The following is a 23,398-nucleotide window of genomic DNA, read 5'->3' on the forward strand; positions in this document are numbered from 1 at the left end:
ATTCTTTCTTGTACTATGAAAACTCCCTTAATTAAAAATAACCAACAAGTTTGAAGCTTCTGAATGAAAAAGTAATTAATGATTATTTTTGGGGCTCTGGAGCCCAGAATGAGAAAATGAGTACATTTTTCTTCAGTTAGCAGGGTGCCCCTAAGACTACTGTTATTTGTGAATTTTCAAATATTAATTTGTTTTTGATTTCCCCCTATCATTGCAGTGTTCCTGATAATGAGTTAGTTGCTGCAGCTTCTTTTTGTGACTCTGGAGAAGAAAGAGGGAAAAACTAGCCCAAAAGACCCACCCTAGTATGGTGGCCTGAATTACTTTCTTTGTTCTGTGATAATTATCACCATTATTTCTTGTTTTATTATATTGGGCAGTTTGTGTATTTCTTTTGGCTGTGTAACGGCATCAATTCTTTATTCTACTATTCTAATTAAACCATCCCCAAAATGTTGCCTGACTCATCTGTAGAGGGATATATACATTAAAATATCTCCAGGTAAACTCTGTTGTGATATTTTTCCCTGTTGCTTCAGTTTTCAATGATTTTACATCATGCTTAAAGAGCTAGTGTCCCAAGGATAACTGGTGTATACTAAAATTCAGTTGATTCAGCTCCTTAAAATGTTATGGGAGGTCTATAAGTGATGGGTGGGCCAAAACCCAAAGTCACCATTCTGTTCAAATAAACACACAAATAAAGTATGTGCAAGACCTTTAACTCCTTCAGGAGCTTGGCTTTGTGCCATGCTTCTGACTTAATGGAATGACTGATTACAGGGTTGCTTGGGGCCATAACCACAAATAAGCATGTGTATCTCTGAGGTCATTGAAACCAGTTTTATTATATTCAGACTTACTAGAAATAAGTCATCTAGATTGAATTATATGTAAAATTACAGAATATTAGCCTACAGAAGGGCTGTTTAATTAAAAACTTTCACCTGTTTTGTTGCCCTGAAGTATTAAATTAACAGCTGCTTGTGTCTCTAGAAATACTGTTTTGTCTTTCTTAGGAGTTGATGTTAAGCATTCACTGTAAGGTTGGGATTTAAGTTGAATGTCTTCATTGAAATAAGTGAAATAAGGCTCTTTTTCAGCACTGCTGCAGCTCCCAGCTGCAGGGTGGGACTTCCATCTTCCAGTGAGTTTGAAAATGCGATGGTGAGCTTTTGGGTTTCCTGTGGACTCCCTGTGCCTCTTATGAGCCAGAAGCTACCTCTATTCTACAAGAATTTCTACATGCTTTTGTCCTAAAAGACTAAGATGAAGAAGGAACTATAAGGGGCAATGAAGTTTATTTCAATGAGGTGTTTATGACTGATTACATTCTTCATCCAGAGTATTTTTTTCTAAAACAGTTGGATAGCACTACTCTCTCAGTATTTCTTCAAATTTCCTGAAAAGAACATGGCAGCCCTACACTGAAATCTTTGTAGGTCTTTGCTGCCACTTTGTCGTAGTGGATGGTACATATGGGTTGCATAGCTGTAATTATTTATTGGCTATGTCATAATTAATTTCTCAATGTCTTTCTGTGTACCACAGCATGTGAGGAACTTGGGAAATTTATGATGCATACACAGCAGTGTATTATTCCAAACAACTAATTTCCTGTAGTAAGAAATAAATCTCAAATTCCTGATTATTTTGCAGCAAGATCAATGTAGAGCCCCAGAAAGAGAAGCAAGTCTGGCAGAGCAGAAGCTGCTTATTGCCTGTGCTATTCTAGCTTGATTTTATTATGCAGAAATAATACATCCTGGTATTTTATATAGCCTAGCAAACTATAATTTTCTTCATTAAACTTTCAGTGGCTTAAAGTGCCAGGGGAAACAATAAATAGGGCTCCTGAACTCTGAAGAGGTAACCTTCTCCTAGCTTCATAGGCAATAGGTATTTGCTGAGTTTATGTAAAGATTCAAATGGACCGTTGCTCTTTTTTGGATAAAAAAAGGCATCACATTGCTCTTTCTTAAATGCTACATAAAATATGTGTTTTATATATTATATCATATGATACATGATAATCATAATTATATCATAGCAATCATTATCATATCGTATGTCTTCATGCCCTAGCAGAAAACAATCTCGGTTCAAGGTCAGACAAGTGAATTTGGAGCTACTTCTTTTCAAGGTGAAATTCAGCATTTCTCATCTTCTCACATATGGCTAAAAGAGAGTTGAAGAGAATATGTTTGCCTTGCCAGCAAATGCAACCCACTGTTTTGTTTTTTTTTCTTTTTGAAGTCTGAAAGTGCCGACTGACCTCTCCAAGGCAGCCTGTTCTCTGATTCATTTGGGTCAGCTTCATTGCACTGAGTTGCAGGATTTTCTCTTAATCTACCTGTGTTTTTTTTCCCCTCGTGTCTGAAGTTTCTTCGTATTGTGATCTCAAGCAGTCTTCCTGCTTTGGCATGAGGAGCAAGACTATTACTGTTCTTTGGCAGTGTTGGAATTTTGAAATATAACATACAATTTCTGTTGTGATAAAATGCTACATGAATTGTGCTCTCACAGACCTTTTTTATTTTTTTTTATGAAGACTACTGAAAGAAGCAAACTACTTACTTTTTAGAGCTTTCATAAACCTTTGTGTGTGATCAGTTTTCTTCTATGGGTCTCTCTAGGCAGAACTTACAGCTGTTGTTGTCTAAAGGCCAGTGTTATGAAATACCATAACCTTTTGTGGCACTTGGGTTTCTCATCTGCCAGGAAAAAATGCAGTCCTCTGTTGTGCTGCCGTCAGGGGTGGTTGTACTTTAATGTTAGAGTGGACAGTTAAGCCTAGCAGTTAAATATTGGTTTGATCTTCCAGGAGATCTTCAGACCTTAATTTATAGAAGGATGCTACTTTGGAAAGTTAAAGCTACTCGGGAGAAAAAACAACCCAAAAGCACATAAAAAAGCCAACAAAAAACAACAAAAAAACCCACCACTTGTGGAGAAGAGTGCAAGCACTTAGCTAGCATAGAATTAAAGAGACTTAAAAATCTGGCATGTTTCAGTTCAAAGCTCCCTGCTTTTGTAGTTCAACTTGACTTAGCTCTAGTTTTATTGTCAAGAAAGGTTGATCAGTTTTGTGATTCAGGTAATGGCTTCAGTTTACCCGAATTGCTGTCTGAGATGCTTCTTGCTAACTGCCTGCCTCTTGATAGCTGTTCTAAAACATAGACAGGAATTGGGTTTGGTTGTTTTCTTTTATGCTTGGAAGTCTAAAAAGTGTACAGAAGGGCTATAAAAGCTTACACCAATTGCAGTTGATTGTAAAACTTACTGGTTTCAGTGACATAAAGTGCAGATTATTGCAATACCAATGTGAACTAAAGCTAATTTAGCAGAAATCAGGATTTGACCCTGTGTGTTCTGATAACATAATTGAGCTAATTTGTCATTTCCTGCCTTTTTACCTCAATCTTTGACTGCATCCAGTAAAATCCTTGAGAGTGTGCTTGATACAAACTTGTATATAATGGTAAGTGTAAAGCACATTTTTATTCCAAAATAACTCTGATTAATTGCCTGGCTGTCACTCCCAAACTGTTATCTGTTAGCTGGGTGCTATAACCAAGCAATTCAGAGAAGATAACATTTATTTTAAACACTACTGTGGTTTCAATTTCTAGTGTTTCACAATTGCTGTGACAAGCCACAAAACTTGTTTTACTCTTGTGAATCCCTGCATCTCTATATATTGAGGCACAAAGATGAAACAAATCAGTAAAGGTCATTTCAGCCTTTTTCATAACTTTCCAAATGGGTGAGTGCCATCTGCTCTGTTAAAGTATGTTTTTGAAGGGTGTCCCACAGTGCCCTCTGTAAAGATGTTGAAGAGTAGAAAAAGCATAGTTTGTTCATAGGATCATTATGGTTTGAAAAGATCTCTCAAGATCATCAAGCCCAACCTTTGGTGAAATACCACCATGCCCGCTAAACCTAACCACAGAGTGCCACCTCTACTTATTTATTTAGTACTTCTAAGGATGGTGACTTCACTACTTTCCTGAGGATCCTGTTTCAGGACTCTGCCAAACAGTCTCTCTATTCACTAGAAGTTGTTACACATCTTCGCATGAACAAATATTGGTTTTAATTTTCTGGGTTGTTTTACTTTTTTTGTGAGAATTTAGTTTTCATAAAAATTGGTTTTGACATAGGTCTGTAGCAAGTTCCATTTTTTCCCTGCTAAAAATATAAAATTATAAAAATGCTTACAGGAATTTGTTTGACGTGTCTGTGGCAAAGACTGAAGGTAAAGTCTAACTCCATCACAAATGCTTTCTAGCCAGATGTTAGGCCCTCTGTGTATTATATAGGAATTTTGATTAATAGTCATCTGAAAAGAAGTGTTGCATTTTATTTTCTTTAAATTTGGAATCCTCTGACAAGGTGCTTAAAATATTCGCTGGTGAGTAAATGATGATCATGTAAGCCTCACCTATATGTCAACATTTCTTCTTTTTCCATTAAGTTAAGATTGCATTGCTTTTTATGTTTTCTCAAGACTATTTCACTGAACTAGCAGTACATCTCTTGGTTCATGATAGTGTAGCTGGACTTTGTAGCTGACACAGAATAAATTTTGGTAATCCTCAGGGAGGATTCCCTTGCCCTTATTATTATTTAATACCTGTCTTTGAATGGGACTGTAACTACAATCATTGACTGGGTATCAGGCAAGTTGATAAACTAGACTGGGAAGATTGTAGTGACAATTGGTATGTGTTTGATTTCTTGGACCAGACTGATTTCAGGAAAGAAAAAGTTTAAGCAGAAGTTGCTGTCTAAAAATACCTTTTGTACCTTTTGTAAAAGGTACCTTTTGTAAAAAAGTACCTTTTATAGTGTGCTAATATATTTGTGGACAGTCTTGTATGTGCATAATTGAGAAGCTTGTGAGGAAAGTTCTACTAAAAATGGACAGTACTGCAAGAAAAAACATGCAAGAGTTCTAGTTTCTTGCCATACAATATAGTCTTTTAAAGCCTCGGCATCAATATTTGTAATATTTGTATTGACTCAACCTAAATGGAAAATGCTCATTCTATATGGCATTATTAAAAAAACCCCGAAACCCAAACAGCCCACCCTGCAAATCTGATAACATGATACCCTTTGGGTAGAAAAAGTGATATAGTTGATGTGTTTCAGAACATTAGTTTTATACATTATGTATCTTGTAGTGGGACTGGAGGGAGGGAAGAGGAGACTTCCTGGAGACAGGAGAATTTTGGGTGAGCATGTGTCATTTTGGGTGAGTGTTGCACAGTCTGTACTTGAAATTCTGTGGATAATTAAAGCCAAGGTGGGTCTGTCTGTTCTCTGAGTCACTTGATTCTTACAGTGAATAACATGAACATGACAAGGGATAGCTGGGTTTTTTTGATTGGGTTTTTTTCCTCTTTCTGCCAGTATGGATATTTCTTCAATATGAGTTCTAAAGACAGTGTGAAGGTTAAATTGAACTCTGTGGATATGCATGCACCAAATTGTTTTCACTGATTAGATTTTGAATAATATTTTTCAGTTAAACCAGTAAAACTAAATTTAGATCAGCCCTTGTTAATGAAGGGTTGTTTTACTGCTGAAATAAAAGACTTGAAGAAGGAAACTTATACACTAATAAACCCCTATTGCATTTCTTTGTCTCCTTCAAAAAATAAGAAAAGGAAAGTGTCGTTATGTTGTGGTTCAGTGGTTTTTCCTTCACTCATTATTTCTGTATTTGTTGAGTACATCTTCCTGGTTATTCTCTTCAGTGCTTCCCTAAAAATAAAAATCAAAATCAGAACTTAAAAATTATTTCAGGCTTTAAATTTAGAGTGCACAAGAGTCATGGGCTTAGGCATAATTCTGTACCATCTCCTGAAATTTCCTGAAGATGCACTATTAAAAAATAAATTAAATGGGGGGGAGGGGGGGGGAAATGTTTCCAGAATTAAATTGCTGAACTTAATTTTCTCTGATGTCTGCCACATGCTGAAAAAAACTCAGAGAAGTGAATAGCCATGGGACTGATGTATGTCTGATAAGCTCTTTTTTGTAGTGCTACAGTACGTGTGCCTCTATTTTCAGCTAATGGCTTAAAATGCATGTGTCTTGGAAAGGCTTTATGTATATTCAAAAGGTGTCCTGTCAAAAAAAGCTACTTTAATATCCATACTGTTAATTTGGGTAAGAAAATAAACATTTTAACTCAAATTGCTATATTCTCAAGCCTTTAAATATTTGTTCTTGTGCTGTTGTGAATTGCAGAAGTTATTTATGTTTCATTTTTTTCAGTGGAAAGTGGTGAAGAGAAGTAATGTGGTGCCATATTGTACTGCAGAACAGTAAATCTAATAAGGCCTGCTGGGCCCACTTTTATTATCTAAAATAGATTTAAAAAAAGCAGCAGAGGTTCCAGCTAAGAATTCTAATTCTTAGCTTCAGAAGCTGGTATTACATACATATATAAAATAAACAAAATTTGAGTTATTGTCAGACAGTCATTTGGCACAGATGAATGTTTTACAGGGCAAATTCAGGGATATGTTTGAAAGAATATCAGGTAAAAGCAAAGTATCTTGAAGTTTCAGAAGAATAGAATTAGCAATTTTGCGTTGCAGGGTATAGTTCGTAGTGAAGCTAGTTTATAAAATAGCTGTGAGAATAGCAGAAAGCATTTCTGATTTAGGAATGTAACTGTCTTTTCACAGACCTATGGTACATGCTGTGGTGAAGAAATTCAGGGATCAGAGACAAAGACAGGAGCTGTTTTTCTCCTTATGCTTTTATCAATTTCCTCTTAAGAGGACACTGATGGTGTCCCATTGTTCGGCATATGAATGTATTAATTACTTCTTTCATTTCCTTCCAGTGTGTTTTTGGGGTTTTTTTTGTTTGTTTGTTTTTTGGTTTTTTTTTTAATTGTGCATAAATAATCAAGTAATACTATTCCAGGCAGCTGGAATTAATTGGGATTTCAAATTTCACATAGTCCCATCTTTCAGTGTTTGTATCAGGCTAAATCTTAAACTGAGGGGAGCGAGGTGCATTTACAGTTAATACTAAGGCCATTTTATTTCTTCATAGGAGGAAATACATAGAAATGGAAAAGCTTATACAATGCAGAAAGAGTTCAAAACCTTTATAGTTGGCTTTTGAAATATTTATATTCTGGTAAAAAAAAATTAAAGGCTATCTTGACCTTCTTGTAATTAAAATATTTTGAACTTCTAGTTACATAAAGTTTTCAAAGCTCTCTTAATCAATAAAAAAATCAATAGATGGAGTATGTTTAAGTGTAGTTAAAGCAATCCTAATAGCATTTGGTGTTATATGTAAGCATTGCCACCACTTCCTTCTTTTGAATAACATCTTGCATCTTGAGTTGCAATATTATAAAGTCTACAAGCATGTAGCTGATGGGCTGCTGGATCATAGCCAGTTACTGGCAGACACAGTTATACCACAGCAGATATAATCATTGATGGAAAAAAAAACCAAGGAAAAAGTTACTGCTTATTTTAAAAGATCAATTTCTTTAAAAGACATAGTAGTGCACTTAGAAAGTGTGTATGTGTGTGTATATATATATATACACACACACACACATATATATATATATGCACTTTATACTTTATATGATATAAGACCATAACCTTTGCATTTTTACTGGTTTTCTTTGTGATTTTACTTGTTTTCTTTGGTATTTTTGTTTCTTTGTTTTTGGCAGTGGTTGCAATCATCTAATGGTGTAGTTGCAGTTGTCTCACTCATCCATCTTTTCCACACTGTTTATATCTAATTCAGGAAAGGCTCATCCAAGAAAGTTTACAAATAAAACACTATTTACAGGCCAGTTACTCATAGCTCCTCATTGTTCTGGTGCTAAACTGCTTTCATAATCCAAAATAGAGAATTAATATTATCGTTTGTTAATGTGTTTTCCAGAGGTCCTGTACTAACTCTGTATAGAGTTAATAGCTTTCACTAGTAATTATGTAAGACAGGAAAATTATTTTAAAACTAGATGTTGTCTTCAGTGTTTGAACTCCTGAGTTCAGCTGTTTCTATACAGTTAGAAAAGGACCATAATACTGGCAGAAGTTAACTAGATACAAAGTTCTTGTAAGCTAATTTCTCTTTTATGATGTTATATTTTCCTTTAATTAGTTTAAAATATGATTTGAACCTAGGTGTTTCCATCAATCTGTATGTATTGTCCCGCTCTGAGCCAGCTAGCAGCTCTGGATCCTGTATGTCACCTAGCTAGTTGTTGCCAAGTATTTCCTTTCTGAAAACAGCTGAATTATTAGATTTTCCTTAGAGATTCACCTAAGAACAAATTTTTTTGAGACGAACCAAAAGCTGCAACTTGAAACTTAGAGCATGCACAGATTTTGGTCTCCTGAAGTTATCCTTAGTTGATATATACTACAGAGTTTTGTGGTTTGGGGTTTTATTTTTGGGTGTTGTTTTTTTATGGGGTGGTGTTCTTTTGTTGTTGTTTGTGGTGGGTCATTGTTGGTGTGCAGTGGGTCATTGTTGCTGTGCAGTGGGTTGTTGTTTGTGGTGGGTCTTTGTTTTTTTTTGTTTTTTGTGAAATGGCATGGGTAAAACTTTACTACTTGCTGTATTTGAAGGCAAATTCCACTTTAACAACTGTTGAGAAAGATGAACTTTTTAATACACATCATGTTGGATGTAATTGTCCCCAGAATTGTACCAGAATGGCAAATAGTTCCTTTGAGTCTTTAATTAAACATTTAGATGAATGTACTTAAACTTATTACTTTCCTAAGACGTCTCTGCATATTAAGTAGTATTTTCTGACTTTATCCTGTCAAAACAGACAATGTGTGTGTATATATATATATATATATATGTATAGTTAATCGGCAGGCAAGTATGACAAGCTCTACTTCCCTGCTTTCTGACTACCACCTGCCTAACAACCTGTAAGTAGTTTGGAGGACTTGCTTAGCTGCTGTGTGTTTTGGGGATGTGAAGCTGTTTGTACTCAAGCAAGTAGGCTCTTGGATGTGTTTTCAGTCGTGTTGTCTATATAAGTAACATATAGTCTTGAAAGCATCCTTAGGGTGTCTCATTAATATCCACTGTAAAAATATCCTAGGGTGTTTTCCCATTGCTATTTAAGAAAAAAAACCCACTGAATTAGTACTGTTTAAAAATGGTTAAGGAAAAACAACAATGAACCTCCATGTTCAACATTGCCAGTCCATCACTGACTATCTATTTTATGTGAGAGATGTCTGGTCAATGGCTTCCTGCATACACAGTTGGGAATTCTCCTTTTCCTTTAAAATGTGTTGTCTACTTCAGATGCTGATGGTAATTTTCAGCATACGGGGACCATTAGCAATATTGAAGCTGGATATAAGGCTTAACTCGTTAAATCACTTTAGAGTGTCGCATCTGTTTTTTTACCCTAGTGTTAACACCTGGATCAGTTTAACACCAGCACAGAAGTTTGGGACATATATAGCTGTTAATTTTGAAAACATCTGGAATTTTTTTGTGTGCGTATGCATGTATATGTGCACGTGCAAATGGCTGTATCTCTGGCATTTTTAGGTTTGATGAATAAAAGCTCAGTGAGTTGTGCTCAAGGTGTGCACTGACCTGTGGCAAATAAGTGATTTATGGCAGGAGGCAGAAGCGTTGTGTCAAGTGGATTAGAAATGATGATTTTGTCTTTACAATTTTTTTGTCTTTCTTCAGCTTTCTATTTCTGAAGAACTGATAACTGAATCTAATTTCTTTCCTTCCCCCTGCCCCCAGCATGTCCATTTGTTGTACACTAAATAAGATAGCACATTCTCCTGGGATGTGTGAAATAGGCAGGCATTGCAAGTTGAGGAAAGCATGTCCCCTGCCTGAGTGTGCAACCCTATTGAGAGGCTGCTTGGAAGTAAAATGCCAATTATGTTGGAATTTTGAGAAATGACTTTCTCAGGTGACCTGCTGCCTTTTAGTGAGAGCAGTTTGCAGCTCTGTCGAGGAATGATGACTGCAGTTGGAGAGCTTCTCTTATGCCCATTAGCAAAATTGGACTAATTTGCAGGACATAACCTCAAGGTAAACTGTGACTGAAACAGGAAACAAGGCTAATATGGCATTTGTAATTTCCTTTATCCCAGAGTCTTTTCCAGAGCCAGCAATTAATATAATTGTGTATCTGCGGAGAGTGAGGGTGGCTGCTAGCACAGGAGGCTTTACTGGAGACAAGCTGGCACTGCTACCAGGCTGAGGAGGTGTTGCTTTCAGAATTTCTGCTGGAACTGGAGACCAAGCAGGGTTAACAGCTTGGTGATTCAGTAACTAGATAAAAAACAGAGCCTTGCCACAGGCAGGAGCCAGGGCAGCCCAAGACCTGGCCATTGGGCACTTGCCTGGGGACAAGGACAGGCTGGGATACAGGTTCAGCTCAGCAAGACCCTTCCTTGTCAATGTAGCACCTGGGGAGCTGAGACTGTCCCTTCTGAGGTGTCCCTGATGGCCTTGGGAGATTCACATGGGGTCCTGGGCCCTGCACAGCATCAGAGACCTGACATGAGGTCCTGGGACTGTGGGCAGGGGATGGGAACCTCGGGAGCAGGGTCAGGCTGTCAAGGCTCATTAGCGCCCTTGAACCATATGGAAACCACATACAAAGAAATTTTAACTTCATTTAAAATTTAATCCATAGCAAGCACAGCATTTGATGTGACTAAATACTGAATAAGGTGGAACTGTCAGCTTCTGTATTCTTTTGTGCTGTTGGGCAGGTACTAGAATTTGTAGCATTTACATGCACAAGAAACTAGGACTATTACAGAACTGCTTGTTGAAATCTCTACCCAAATAAAGTTTTCTTCTTGCAATCTTCAGGGCTTCCTTTGATTTTCTGTTGTGTATGGGGCTTATTTTGTTGTCTGTTTCTTTGTTTCAATTTTTAGTATGGACAGGTCTAAACAGAAAAGTATCAAGGACGCATGAAATTTGTTGGTAAAGCTGTGAATAAGATTAGACTAAATTAATGCCTTTGGAATGTACACTAGGTTTCTTTATGATACAAACAGTTTACTTTTGGTGGGGATGAGTTCAATATGAGTGTCTGCTGCATGAAAACTATCATCTTCAGAGAAAAGGCAAAAGAAATTCTAAAAGCTACCATTTCCTGGGAGCAACCTGGGAACTGTCTGGACTCTTTGCCCCTGAGGAGGGTGGTTGTGCTGGCAATGTTATTGCTACTTACTTTCTTATTGTTTCCCAAAAAATCCCCACTTTTGCAGTTCAGGGTTTCAACTCTAAATCCTGACATCTGATAGCCATTCTTAGCCTTTGGAAGGCTGTTGTCTAATATATTATGTTTTTCTCAGAGAAAGGACTCTTTCTTGCCTGACACCTGCTTTATTTTTGCCAAATTCCTTGGTTTCTGATAGTGGTTCTGAGAATTATACTACGAAATCATGAACAGGGGAATTAGGTTTCAAGAAAGGACAACACAGAATGACAAGATAAATAATGTGGAAACAACGAACTTGTTTTCCTCCAGTGTTCTTTTGTGACTCGCCTAAAATGAGAAAAATGTGTGTGGGGTTGGGAAAACAAATACAGGCAACCTGATCCACTGCATAAGCAGAAGTCAAAATGAAAATTTTCAAATATTCTAAAAAGCATCATCAGATCTTTAAAGGATTTAAGGTGACCTCTCTATAACCTCTATGTGCTCAGATACAAAAGGACATGCTGAGAGGAAGCGTGTCTGAAAGCATTACAGCAGGATGCTCTGGACAATGGAAATGCTGAGCTGTGTGGTATTTGGAGTATTTGCATGGAGATTCTGTGGTGCAGTATATCAGTTTTGAGCATTTTTCTTCCCAGAACAAGACAACATTCCTGAAACCTGAATACCACAAGAAAAAAAAAAGGGGGGCATTTGCATATAGGTTCTAAGAAAATGGAGAATGTGAGTGGAGTCTTGGAATATGAATTAGTCATGCATTTTAAATGTGGGCTTGAGTTTCACACCTTTTTTTCCTTCCTCATCTGAATTGAAAAATTATTAATTATAGGAGGGTATTTATTGGTAAGGCAGATAGAGGTTTTGAATAGAGAATAAGATATAAATCAACTCTCTTGTTTAGTATTTTGAATAGAAGAGTGTTGAGCAGTCTGGATTCTTAATTACCCTAATAAAATAAATGCTAAATGAGTTAAGCTCAGTAGTAACAACAATGCATCTTTAAATAATTGCTTAAATACAACTAATTAAATTCTAGTCATCTCTTTGCACTAAGCAGGTCTCACACCTTCTCCCACTGCATAAATTTAAATGCAAATCTTTGGATTTGTACAAGCACTATATGAGGCAGATTTTTAGAGTAACGAATTAGACTTAGAGACTGCTAATGGCTGGCATGAGTTCTTGCCAGTGTGGTTGTAAGCATAAATGCTGAAAGCTGCAGCATTTTTTTCTAATTAAGTTGACAGACTTGAATTCATAAGCTAATACAATGTAAAAATGTTTTTTTCCCCCTCAATTGGAAATACAAGAAATTCAAAAAGAAAGTGTATTTTCATCTGTTAAATATTCTGTGGTCTGTCTTCAACAAGGTGTTGCGGAAAATGTTGTCAGTCAAAATATGCACAAGACAATTATACAGGCAGAATGCTCTGTCCAGAAGCAGAAAATTGCACACTCCTATCAACTTTTGTATTTATTGTTTATCTATGTTAGCAAAATCCATTCCAACATCTAAATTAAAATTTCAATATAAAAGGACAGTTGGGGTTTTAGTTCTGAATTACTGGAGGATCCATTGTTTCAACAATTATGTTTGCAAGATTTTCATATTTCTTGTACATTTTAATTATAACTCATCAAATCTTAACTGATTACTCCTGGGTTAGACTCAGAAGAATGTCACTGAAGGGTGTTTTAATTTAAGGGAAACAGCATAACGTCTGTTTCTAACGTTTTAAAAGCCAATTTATATGGAAATTTTGCTCTAGAAGAAAGTCAATAGATATGTAGTTTAACACCTCCTGTTAAAATTCAAAACTTGAATTAAAGCAGTACCAAAGCAATGCCATTTTTTTTCTTGTAGCAGTGTTGATTGCATTTTCACAGCCTTTCATTTGTAGCCATTTTCTTCTGTTAAAATGAAATTTTTATTTGTCTTTTGTAGTCGAGCTATCAAGACAAACCAGGACCTTTTGCCTGAGACGCCGTGGATCCATATCTTCTACAATGACTTTTGGGGGACACTGCTTACTCACAGTGGGAGCCACAAGTCCTACAGACCTCTCTGCACCCTTTCCTTCCGCATTAACCATGCTGTTGGGGGAATGGACCCATGGGGCTACCACCTTGTAAATGTCCTCTTACATGCTGCAGTCACTGGCCTTTTCACAAACTTCTCCAGGATTCTCTTTGGCGATGGGTACTGGACCTTGATAGCCGGCCTGCTGTTTGCATCTCATCCCATCCACACGGAAGCCGTAGCAGGGATTGTAGGAAGAGCAGATATTGGAGCCTGCCTCTTCTTTCTGCTTTCCCTCATGTGTTATGTGAAGCACTGCTCTACCAGAGGTTCCTCGCCGAGTACTTGGGGCTGGATCTTGGGAGCAGGGCTGTGTGCAGGATGCAGCATGCTGTGGAAGGAGCAAGGAGTGACTGTTCTGGCCATTTCAGCGGTGTACGATATCTTTGTATTTCATCGACTGAAAATGCATCAGATCATTTCTGCTTTACACAAGGTGAGTCTTGTCTGCAGTAAGCTATTTGTGAGGCACCGTTCACTGTTAAACAGATGCTAAATGAGTTTTTGAGTACTCAGTAATTCTTAGTAGTTTAGTCAACTCCCAAAAATAAGCACAGATGTTTAATGCTGAAAGAACACTTGAAGAGCTTTAGTATGGTCTTTTTACATTTTGTTTAAGCAATGTGTTATTAGCCATTGCTATTATTCAGTGCCGGGGATGGGCTTTTTCAATTACTTTCCTTACTTCCAGCAGCTTCCTCATTCTGTTTACTGTCAAGCACTAGTTATCTGAATTGAGCACTGGGTATCTGACTGCCTTTTGCAAAGAATTCATTCATGCTCTTATCTTCTCGTATCTTGCAAACTCAGCTTAGTTTGGTCAGGCGTGCAAGTGTGGCAGCTGATATCATCAACTTTGCTCCCTGAGGCAAAGATAAAACTCTTATTGTTCTAGTTTAACAGAGATGCATAGGACTTGGTGCATGCCTTTGGCACGTATTCTTTCCTTCCCCTAGTAGGAACTATGACTTAAATGTATTACTGCCTTAATAAAATAAGTATTTCCTATTTTTTAACTTCTTCCCCGAGAACATACAAGTAAAATAAGCAAACAATCAAGCTCACCAAATCCCCAAGCTAGCTTACACAAAACTGTGTATTTTAGTGGTACTCAGAAACCCCAGTTAAAATCAAGAGTCCATTACAGCAGTGGCTGTACAAATGAGTAAGCTGAGTGTATGTAATTTTCTTTTCAGTGAAATGGCTGTCAGAAAAATACTGTCTTGACAAAAGGACAGCAGTATTTCATATGGACATGTGTTGTCACGTTTTGCAGTTAGATGTAGATTGCAAATATGTATTTTGTTTCATTGTTTTTCTTACTTATCTCAAACACCTTGATTTGAAAATTTTGATTTCTTTTTGAAATTGATTGAAAAGAAATTGGAGTTTTTGATAAAGCAATGATGATTTCTGTTTGTACAGACTATATAGATGTAACATAAAGGTCAAGTAGAGTAAAAAACCCCAAAACACCCAGTCACTTGTAGCTTCCTTTCTAATTGCTCTAAGGTGTTGGCTTAGTTAATATGCTCTTTCCTAACAAAATGGAAAAGGAAAGAATAATTTCATATATGTATACACATACTTGGGTATTTTTATTCGCATACAATGACATATGTAAGACCTCTGAATGTCAATAGCCAAAGACTATATGGTACATTGTACATCTAACACTGAGCAGAAACAAACAGGAAACTGAATACGTTGTTGCATTTATTTTTTTCCTTAAGGTTCATCTGCAACAGCAGGCTTCATACTGAAAGGCACAAACTTGAGACTTTTTCAAATGCTTCAAGGAGTTTAGTTAATAACTCAAGTGTTACCCTATACTATGGAATTAAACAGTGGTAAAAACATTCATATGACAGAATATTCTGAACATCTAGAAAGTTTTTATTATTAAACACTCCTTGCTTAAACCCACAATCTTTTCAGATGTTTCTGATAGACTTTTAATTGAGAAAAGTTTGTTCTCACTTTTTTCTTCCTTTTCCATGTCAGGGCCAGAGTAAGATTGGTCCAGAAGAGACCTGAATGACACAGGTGAAATCCAAGCTTCTACATCCTAACTTTTTGAACACAAGGTCTGTCTTCCTAGAGAGCTCTGTGGAGCTCTAAATTTGGACAGCTGGCTTGTGAGGTTTTTTTTGCACCCAGCATCAGAGTTGTCTTAGACAGTAAGCTGGTGTCTTTTGAAAATTTGTTTTTTTATCTGTAATGCTAGAAGGAGTAATTCTTTGTTTTGCAGATTACAGACCTTTGTGGAGATTTGATTTTTGCTGCAGACAGTTTTATGAGGAGAGACTATTGAAAGAAAGTGCAAATATTTTGATTAATTGGCCAGAACTGCATTTTTTAAATTCACTAAATTACTAGGCTGCGTATTTCTTGTACATATGTTCGGGCTGAGGGCTGCTCAGCCTGAACAAATTAGAAAGAATTGCGTCTGTATACCTGTTATGAAATTTGTTCTTTGTGTTTTCCTGGTGTAATACTGGGAGAGGGCAACTTCAGGAGAAAGGGGAAAAAAAAGATGTCAAAAAGATCAGTTGAGGAAGAAGTTACTGTCTTTTGTAGCATGTTGGAAGGCAAAAGTGTTAAGTGGAGCCGAGGAAGAAAGGAAAATAATTTAAAAGGTGTTTAGCTCAAGTCTGTACTACCTAAGTAAGCAGTAACTTTGTAATGGAACAGTAGAAAAGTACTACCTCTTTCAGTGTAATTAAATTTTAGCTCAGCCCTGTCCAGCTGAGCTGATATAGCTGTTTCCTAGGCTGTGCTGCAAACTGAACTGAGAGGAAATGCAGGTAAGAAAATAACCTTTAAACACCACGTCCCTCACCCAAATATCCCAGATACATCTTTTAGGAGTTACTTCAAACATGGATCAGTTCAGTTATATTCAGTCCTCGTCATTGCCCTACAGATAGCTGTACTGATTAACAGTGAGAGGAAAGATGCAGTGTGGGCACAGAAGCAAGGAATGGAGAGAGATGGGGGAGTGCTGGTTAGGAACCTGGCTGGTATGCTGCCAGACTATGGCTTTTAACTTGGCAAATGATGACATGTTTCAGAATATACCACTGGGGAAATAGAGACACAAATATTTATGTTTAAAGAATAGTGAAACTACTGACCGTCTTCAGGATGGTCAGTAAAGTGTAAACTGGTACAAGCAACTTGAAAATGCTCCAGCTGATGGTAGGATATGGTATTGGGTGACAAGCTTATTTTTTTCCATTGTGTTCTTATCTTTGGGCCAAGTATCCAGTGGTATAAAATGATGGCTAGTGTTCAAGACCAGTTATCATGTGCATCCTGGTTTGTCACACTGAGAACATGAAAACATCCCAGTTTGCAATTTGAGTAGACTGGCAGGACTTCTAACCAAGGTTGCTGAAAAGCTGGACCACTAGCTGAGCAGATCAATGCTACCCTTTATGTAGAAGCTATTCCTGAGGCATCTTAAAAATTTGTATTGTACCCACTTATTACACTATCCAACCCTTTTCTTTGTCATCTGTGTATTGGTTATTCAGTAGAACTTGGCTGCTGAATTTTTTTCTTTTGCCAAGTCTTGTATTCCTGTCTGCCTGTGATGCTCTCACTCTGGCTGGAAAAGTTTTAAGTCTGGACTCCATCTCTTTTGGTTAGCTCTATTTTATTCTGATTGGCTGACATGAAGGTATTCACTGTTTTTGAGTCAGAAGATTTTGATGGAATTGTATTTATTGCAGTCATAAATGAGTTGTTTGAAATGAGAGTAATGGAAAAGTGGTGTTCTACTGGGGTAAAGCATTCCTTGTGGAAGTAAGTTAGACACTCATTTTATTTTTTGGCCTTCTAGACCTTGAGTAATTTCCAGTGTAAGTTGCATAGCAGGTTTGCAGATTGATTGAGTTGTCAGGTGGGATGGGTATCAGAGATTGTACCTGTCAGCAGCTGGAGTTGTGCAAGTTAAAACATCAGAGGTGTAGAACTGGGAGGGGGAGCTTGGGTATGGGAGAGAGCTGTGATGTGTATTTGCAGAAAATATGCAAATACAGAGGCTTAATTGTTTTATACTTGAAATATTCAACTTGAGTGCAGAAGCATTAATCAACAGTCTTCTGTACAATTAATAGTACAAAGCTAATACAAACCCTACTGTGCTGCTCTTTTTTCATCTTGTGGGTATTTTAGGTTTTCTTTTGTTTGCTTGGTTCTTTTGTTTTTGTTTTTTTAAAGTGTGAGTGGATCTAAATAACATTAGCAGTTAAATAGAGGAGGAAAATGCATTTAAAGCTCATTTTTAATATAATGGTAATGATAAAGTATTTACTGCTCTGTGGCTTATGTATACAAAGTGCCATGCAGATATAACTAAACCAGATATAAGTTCTACTAATGTTGCACTGCTACAATACAGTAACATTTTACCAGATCAACATATTGTTAATACAGCAGGTTTGTTAGACCAAAAAAAGAAAATGTATCTTTTCCCATCCTTTACTTGATTAAAATCTCTCCCTGGGAGGTCTGTCTCACATGTGGAATTAGTTGTTGGTGTCTATAGCTTAACATGATCCACAAATTGGATTGCAGGATGCGTTATCTAGGCTCCTGTGCTATTATAACAGTATTGGTTTTGTAAAAGACAATTTTATTGTAGGCCAATATTTTATTTAAGGTAATGATGTAAACCTGGAGCCTCCGTGGATGACGTGGTCAACCACCAAACCAAGTTTTATAAAAATCTACTTTCTTTTATGGTTTTGGAACACTCTTAGTTGTGGTGATATGCTGCTGGGTATTAGATAAAGCTACTGATTTTTGAGAACATTTTAAACTTCAAGTAGGCCACTTTCTGTATTCTTTAGTCTTTGAGGTTGCTACTTTTAGAACTATTATGCTTTGAAAAGCAATGCCAAAATAAAATGCTGCTCTTGATTTAAATTTGCAGTTTTATCCTTCTCTTCTGAGAAGCTCTAAAGCCTTAGTAATGTAGTAGTCAGTATTGCTTATTATTCATCTCTTCTCTGTTTGCAAGTTATGCTATTTTCCAGTAGTGTTTCATCATTATATAAAATCTAATTCAGTGGGTTTTTTTCTGCTCGTTTCCCACCCTCTAAGAAATTTTATTAAGCTGCACTTACCCGAGATCTTGATATTTCGGCACAACTGTTTTGGAACCTATTATATTTTGTAACTTCTCTTTTGAGTGGGCATGGTCCGGTCCTGTCTCCATGTCTTTGAAGTACATTATTTACAGTGTTTAGACTGTTAGGGCAGCCACTACTCCTTGCAGGACAAACTTCATTCTTGGAGTCAGATATTTAGTAAATATGTTTTTCATAGAGACTGCTTTTATTCCAGATAAAAATAATAAATAACTTACACTTCAAAACATGACTTGACCTCTCATGGGTTCCCTTTATCTAACAAGAACCACATATTCAAGTGCACTGAGCTGTTAAGTGTTGCATTTGTGGGCTGGGTAACCCTTAGCATTTCAAGAAGTGTGGAGGAGATTGGGGGCTTCGTTGCCAGCTGGGGCCCCATATATCCCTAGCATCTCTTATTCTGCAGTAGTCAGCTGGGGGTTAATTTTCCTGTCAGCTTTAAGGCTGTACAAAATGCTGAAAATGGTGAGACAAATGTGCCTGCACATACATTGCTCATATTTGCAGATGAGCCAGCCTGATGCTTTTCTCTTCACTCTGCTGGATGGCAACAGCATGAGGCCTGTGTGGTCCTGACCATCGCTCCCCACCCCCCCAGATATTTCCTAGACAAAAGAAGCTTTTTCCAATTTACTTCTCCCTTGACAATTTCAAGTAGCTAATACTGCTGTTTCCTGTAGTTCCCACAGCTCCTTGCTGCTTTTCTGTTTGATCCTGAAATCAGAAAAGCAAGATTGGCCTCCGCTATCTTCTCAGAGATATTGATCTCCTGCAGGTCCCTGTGATGTCGGTGGAGTGGTACTGAATTGGACATCAATATGTATAAATAGCTGTTGTTTCCTGAAAATATTTTCATGGGGTGATTTAAACCACTGGAGCATATCACATGTGACAGAAATACAGCATCCTAAGGCAAATTTATCAGAGTTGTATCTTGTTAAAAATGAGGAATCATAAGATGTCTTGCTGAAGCTGCTGACACTTGCATAATAGAGATTATATTTTAATATTAAATCTGTAATGTCTTCATTGGAATTGCTACTGAAATCCTTTACTTTTATCCATCCACTTGAAGTCTACAGTAATATTTAGAAGCCTTTATTTGAGAATGCCTCTCTAGAATGATGAAAAAAGAAAAGACTTCTTTAATAAATGAGTAAGTAAATAAAGAAAGAGAGAAGGCTTTTCTTATTTACAGGATCTGTGGAGAACCTCCAGTTTACCAGAGAGGTTAGTTAACCAGGGAAATGTTGTTACTGTCTTCAGTTCTGCATAAGATTTATACTGCATAGTAGCATACAAAGTATGCTGTGTTGCTCCATTCTTCTCTGTTGCGGTTTAATCTCAGCCAGCACCTCAGCCCCATACAGCCGCTAGCTCACTCTGTCCGCTTAGGATGGGGAAGGGGACAACTCGGAGAACAAGGTAGTTTGATAGGTAAAGCAAAATCTGTGTGTGCAAACAAAGCAAGGAATTCATTCAGTGGTTCCTATGGGCAGGAAGGTGTTCAGCCATGTCCAGGAGAGCAGGGCTCTATCATGCACTGCCATTACTTGGGAAGACAAACATCATCACTCCGAATATCTGCCCCTTCCTGCTTCTTCCCTTAGCTTTATGTGCTGAGCATGATGGAATGTGTCTGAAACGTCCCTATGATCAGCTGTCCTGGCTGTGCCCCCTCCCAGCTCCTCGCTGGTGCACACCTCTCAGTGTGAAGGGTAGAAAAAGCCTTGATGCCGTGTGAGTGCTGCTCAGCAATAGCTAAAACATCCCTGTGACATCAGCACTGTTTCCAGCTCAAATCCAAACCAGCCCCATTCTACTGTGAAGAAAACTAACTCAATCTCAGACAAAACCAGCACATTCTCCCTGGCTTAAAGGGAATCTCTCTAAGAGGGACAAGGTAAGAAAGTTTCCACAGGCTTTGCTTAGTTTTTGTTAGCACTTACTTTTCATTCTGAGGTTGCATGCCAGTTACTGACATCAATAGCATGACTTTTTCATGGTGGTTTTTAATTACAGGATATTGGGGGGCTTGCTACTTTCAGCTCTACAAAATCTTTGCAAATAATATCAATCAGAAAATGTTACTCTCCTAATTATTAATGTTTTCATAATATTTAAGGAATATTAATTAAGCACCAAGCTTATCATACTGTCGAAGAACTGAGTTTCAAAATATTAGGCATTATTACAGATGTATGTTTTTTCATCTTAGCAATTAGTTCCCTAATTAAAGAAACTCCGTAAAACTGTTTTCCTGGAAGCTGACAATTTTCCTGTTTAAAATATCAATATTAAAGAACAGTTAAATTTCATGCTTTTTGGTAGGGTTAATCAATATTTAATATGTTTAATACTTAAATGTATTTTTTGCTGTGATAAGGAGACTTGGATTTCCACAAACTTCGAGGCATAAAAAATACATGAAGCTTTGGCCAATCTTCAGTTTTCCATTTGTTCACTAGCTGGAAAACCATATTTCTTCCCCTCTGGCTGTGCTTCTCCCATGGGTCAGTTGACCGGGTACTGGCCACAGGATGAGAAAAACACCATACGGTGCTAAAGCTCACTGGTGTTTTAATGAGTTAAACATTTCCTGGTGTTATTCCTTTTGAGCAGACTTTCCTTAGGAATTATGCCTTTCTGCTTAAACCTGGTCTAGTGCCATGGTTAAAATGCATGTGTTCATGGTTGTATTCGTCAAGTATGGGCTGTGCTTGTTAAATGCCACACAGAAAGTTTATACCTGTGCCTGTGTGTTCAATCATGAGTACTTGACATTAGTTTCCTAATGTCATGTTTAGACACCTGAATGTCCTGGTTTGATGAAGTCAGGAATGCTTGTAGCTCTTGGTGAGGTTTACCTAATGAACTCATTGCACTTGGTCAAATCACGGCTGAATAGCAAGCTAAACCTCCTGCTCCCTGAAGTCAGGGCATACAATAATAGTGTAAGAAGAGGGTAAACTTGGAAGTATGTCCTCAATTAGAATCAGATAGATTAGGGAGCAGGTGAAGCTTCTTGATGCTCTGAGTTCTGACTTGCAGAAGTGCAGGCTTGTTTGTTACAGCACCTTTGGGAAAGATAAGGCTGCCCAGAGTGTGAAGGTCAGGCTCCTGATTTTTTGAGCACCTCAACTGTGGTCATCTAAGTTTCAGAGCTGTAGTCCTCTGGCAGCATCCCGAGTCTATTTTATAGAGCTGCATGCTCAGCTGTGTTCTTGGAGTCCTACCCAAGAGACAGCCATTCCTGGTACATGAACATGAGCTCTGGTTCTGAACCTGAGAGAGCTTCTTTTGAAGGAACAGAACCATACACCCGAGCCACAAGGGAGATTTTTTTTCTGATACTAGGGTAAATTTGGAATTTTTGGCTTATGCTCAGTTTTATTGAAATTGTAATGATTTAATGATTACATACATCCTTTTTTCTGAATGGTTCTAAACATTAACCTATGTAGCCAGTTACAATATTAAAAAGGGGGGAAGTACAAGTGTATGAGATTTACAGTGGCAACAGCTAGTTGTGATAGAATACAGCAAACACTTTTTGGCATATTTACTGGAGGAACTGAACAATATTTTGTACCTATTGCATGTATTTCTTTTTTCCAGCTGCAATATAGATTTGTTATGGGATGGGAAGGAACCCATGCTTGCAATTTTGTAGTTGTCTTTATGGGTCAGTTACTACCAGGTGAATTTCCAGCCTCACTAACCTTGAATGTCACTTACAAAAGAGAAGAATCTCTTGATGCTGTGGACAGTCCTAATTGGGAGACAGGGAAAACAAAACATGTTTTATTCTTGATTTTCTAGGAAACTAATTAAAAATGTGCATGCAGAAATTGTTAAAATTATCCAGAAGGTTTTGGGGGAAGGGAGAGAGAATTTGTGTACTTGGCTTTTAAATGCCAGGTAGAACATATGTACCTTTTTATGATCAGAACTGTAAGACTTTCAAACACATACACAGATTTTTATTTTTTTTTAAGACTGTAGATTTGATTAGGTTGTGCAAAAGTCAGAGCTTCTGTGACATTTAATCACCAAAATCTCAGTTTCTCCTTGACAATAAAATATGGAAATAAATTCCCATAGCAACAAAGTCTTTAAAGTAAGTGTAGGGACATATTGAGTTAATAAAGGCAATGAGGGAGCAAGGGAAAAGAGGGTAGAATTGTATCGAGTCTCTGTAAATTCTTCCTCTCCCAGAAAACAGCACTTTGGGGGTTATGGATAAATTTTTTGCATGTTTTAGTCTGCATGTTTTAAAAGTATCCTGGGCAGCCTGTATTGCTGTACAATACAATGAAGGTTGCATCAATAGCAGTGTTCATTAAGTAGGGATTTTGAGATAATGGTTTATTCCTAAAATATATGTTTATTATTTTTCTATCTCTATACTTGGAAACTTTTCTCCTTAAAACATTATTAAAAATAGCAAAACATCAGCTCAAAATAGCTCTCACAAGTTTTAAAACAGAAGAAATGCCAATTTTTAAAACTTTAATTCTTGCTTCTTTGGACTACTTCATATATAGCATTTTTGGCTTGTTTTGGCTGTTTGTAGTGTGAAAAGGCAGCACTAGCGTTCTTGTGGAGTGACTTTTCTTTGTTTCTTTGTTTAAAGGAGTACATTTTTATCTCTTCTGATCTGAGCTGTTAGCCATTAACTTAATAGTTTGTGGGTAATTCTGGTTGAGAATATGGATTGAAAGATACCAACTTCTGTGATTATGCAATCCTGTTTAGTTACAAAGAATATCCTAAGGATAATTTCTTCCAGAACAAAATTTAATAAACTATGTCTTTATCCCAGTTCCAAACCCCTTTCAGCTAGAAGGTGCCTGCATAATATATACTTTTACCTTGCTTTCTTTGCACCTCCTCTGATCTCTTACTAATTCATAT

At 37.2% G+C, this 23,398-nt stretch overlaps 1 protein-coding gene across 1 annotated transcript in view; it reads left to right on the plus strand.

The window, feature by feature from the left end:
* The window catches only part of TMTC2 (transmembrane O-mannosyltransferase targeting cadherins 2), a 233,164-nt gene that overhangs the window by 86,140 nt on the left and 123,626 nt on the right, over positions 1–23,398 (plus strand). The window contains exon 2 of the mRNA XM_015629085.2: positions 13,185–13,755. Within this exon, the coding sequence (XP_015484571.1) occupies positions 13,185–13,755 (571 nt within the window). The remainder of the gene's footprint in view (positions 1–13,184; positions 13,756–23,398) is intronic.

The sequence above is a fragment of the Parus major genome, chromosome 1A, assembly GCF_001522545.3.
Source record: "Parus major isolate Abel chromosome 1A, Parus_major1.1, whole genome shotgun sequence".
Classification (NCBI taxonomy): domain Eukaryota; kingdom Metazoa; phylum Chordata; class Aves; order Passeriformes; family Paridae; genus Parus; species Parus major.